Source organism: Colobus angolensis, unplaced genomic scaffold (assembly GCF_000951035.1).
Source record: "Colobus angolensis palliatus isolate OR3802 unplaced genomic scaffold, Cang.pa_1.0 Scaffold451, whole genome shotgun sequence".
Classification (NCBI taxonomy): domain Eukaryota; kingdom Metazoa; phylum Chordata; class Mammalia; order Primates; family Cercopithecidae; genus Colobus; species Colobus angolensis.
In genome coordinates this window covers 431,889-433,503 of record NW_012117944.1, presented here as the reverse complement: position 1 = coordinate 433,503, position 1,615 = coordinate 431,889, and the positions used below count along the sequence as shown (strand labels likewise).

The 1,615-nt window shown below is 39.1% G+C and overlaps 1 protein-coding gene across 1 annotated transcript in view; it reads right to left on the bottom strand.

Moving 5' to 3' along the window:
• Positions 1–1,615, bottom strand: part of TEP1 (telomerase-associated protein 1) — a 53,728-nt gene that overhangs the window by 29,390 nt on the left and 22,723 nt on the right. The window contains exon 10 of the mRNA XM_011957941.1: positions 76–136. Coding sequence (XP_011813331.1) covers positions 76–136 — 61 coding nt within the window. The remainder of the gene's footprint in view (positions 1–75; positions 137–1,615) is intronic.

The following is a 1,615-nucleotide window of genomic DNA, read 5'->3' as shown; positions in this document are numbered from 1 at the left end:
TTGGCCTGAAGTTTGGAACAAAATTTATGCAACACTGTTTATAGGATGGCTGTTTCAATAAACAACTTATGTTACCACTTTATCTGTTGGCTCTAGCCCTGAGATTGGGTTCAACTGGCAAAATGTATTCTCTAGTCTAGAGCAAAGGTTTGTAAACTTTTTAGATGGCCAAAAGAGAAATTTCATAGCGTAAGTTGATTTATGAAGTATGTACTAACATAATGTAGTACATTCATTAGTTAATATTTCAAGGCACAATATCCACTTAAAAGAAGGTTCACCATTTATGAAACCCCGTCTCTACAAAAATACAAAAATTAGCCAGGTGTGGTGTCAGGTGCCTTTAATCCCAGTCACTTGGAAGGCTGCATCAGGAGAATCGCTTGAAATCAAAAGGCGAAGGTTGCAGTGAACTGAGATCATACCACTGCACTGCAGCCTGGGTGACAAAGCAAGACTCTGTCTTGAAAAAAAAAAAAAGTTCACCATTTGTAATGATGAATGTAAATCCATATTTCAAATAGTCTTCATAATTTTTAAGTTTTTTAACCAATTTCTTCTATTTGATTAGTCATTACTTTTTTTGCTTAAATATAGGTGAAAAAGATTTGCACTGGAGATAGAATTTCACCTCTGATCTCTGTCACTTTCTTATTGTTCACTTGTCCCTGTGTTATTAATATTATCTTCAAGCCATAGTTTCTTTTCTTTTTTTCTTGAGACGGAGTCTCACTCTGTCACCCAGGCTGGAGTGCAGTGGCATGATCTCAGCTCACTGCAACCTCTGCTTCCTGGATTCAAGTAATTCTCCTGCCTCAGCCTCCCAAGTAGCTGGGATTACAGGTGCCCACCACCACGCCCAGCTAATTTTGTATTTTTAGTAGAGACGGGGTTTCACCATGTTGGCCAGGCTGGTCTCGAACTCCTGATCTCCAGTGATCTGCCCGCCTCAGCCTCCCAAAGTGCTGGAATTATAGGCGTGAGCCACCATGCCTAGGCCATCGTTTCTTAATAATAATATTTTTAAGGTTTATATCCATTTTAAAGAGTTAGTTCGGTTAATACTGAATAATATAATTCCAAATCCATCTACATGTGAAAGAAAAATTGCTATAGATCAAATTATGTAGAAACCAAAATAAAAAAAAAAAAAGAGTGAAAGGGTGCCATTAATGCCCTCAGATTGTGGATGCTCAGAAAACCTCAACTATTACACATAACATGTAACACTGTATCATATGGACTGAGTGACTATGTGGGTTCAATCTGCATGGTAAATATTGGGAAATTTTTTTTCTTTTAGATAAAAGTAAACACAAATAGGAGGTGTGATTTTCTTTTCCTGGACAGAGGTGCATTCGAACCACTTTAGAGGCCAGGTCTGTCAGTCCCACACTATGCTTGTGCACCAGCCCACACCATCAGCAGCTTCCATCAGGTAAACAGTGTTCCCTTTGTAAAGGGGATGTAAGTCTCATTTGAATTATAGCTGGAAGCTTTTAGCCCTCTGGAAGTCTTGGGATCCTCCAGTCATAATTCTTTTTCTTATTTTTGAGATGGAGTCTCACTCTGTCACCCAGTGGCACAATCTTGGCTCACTGCAACCTCCACCTCC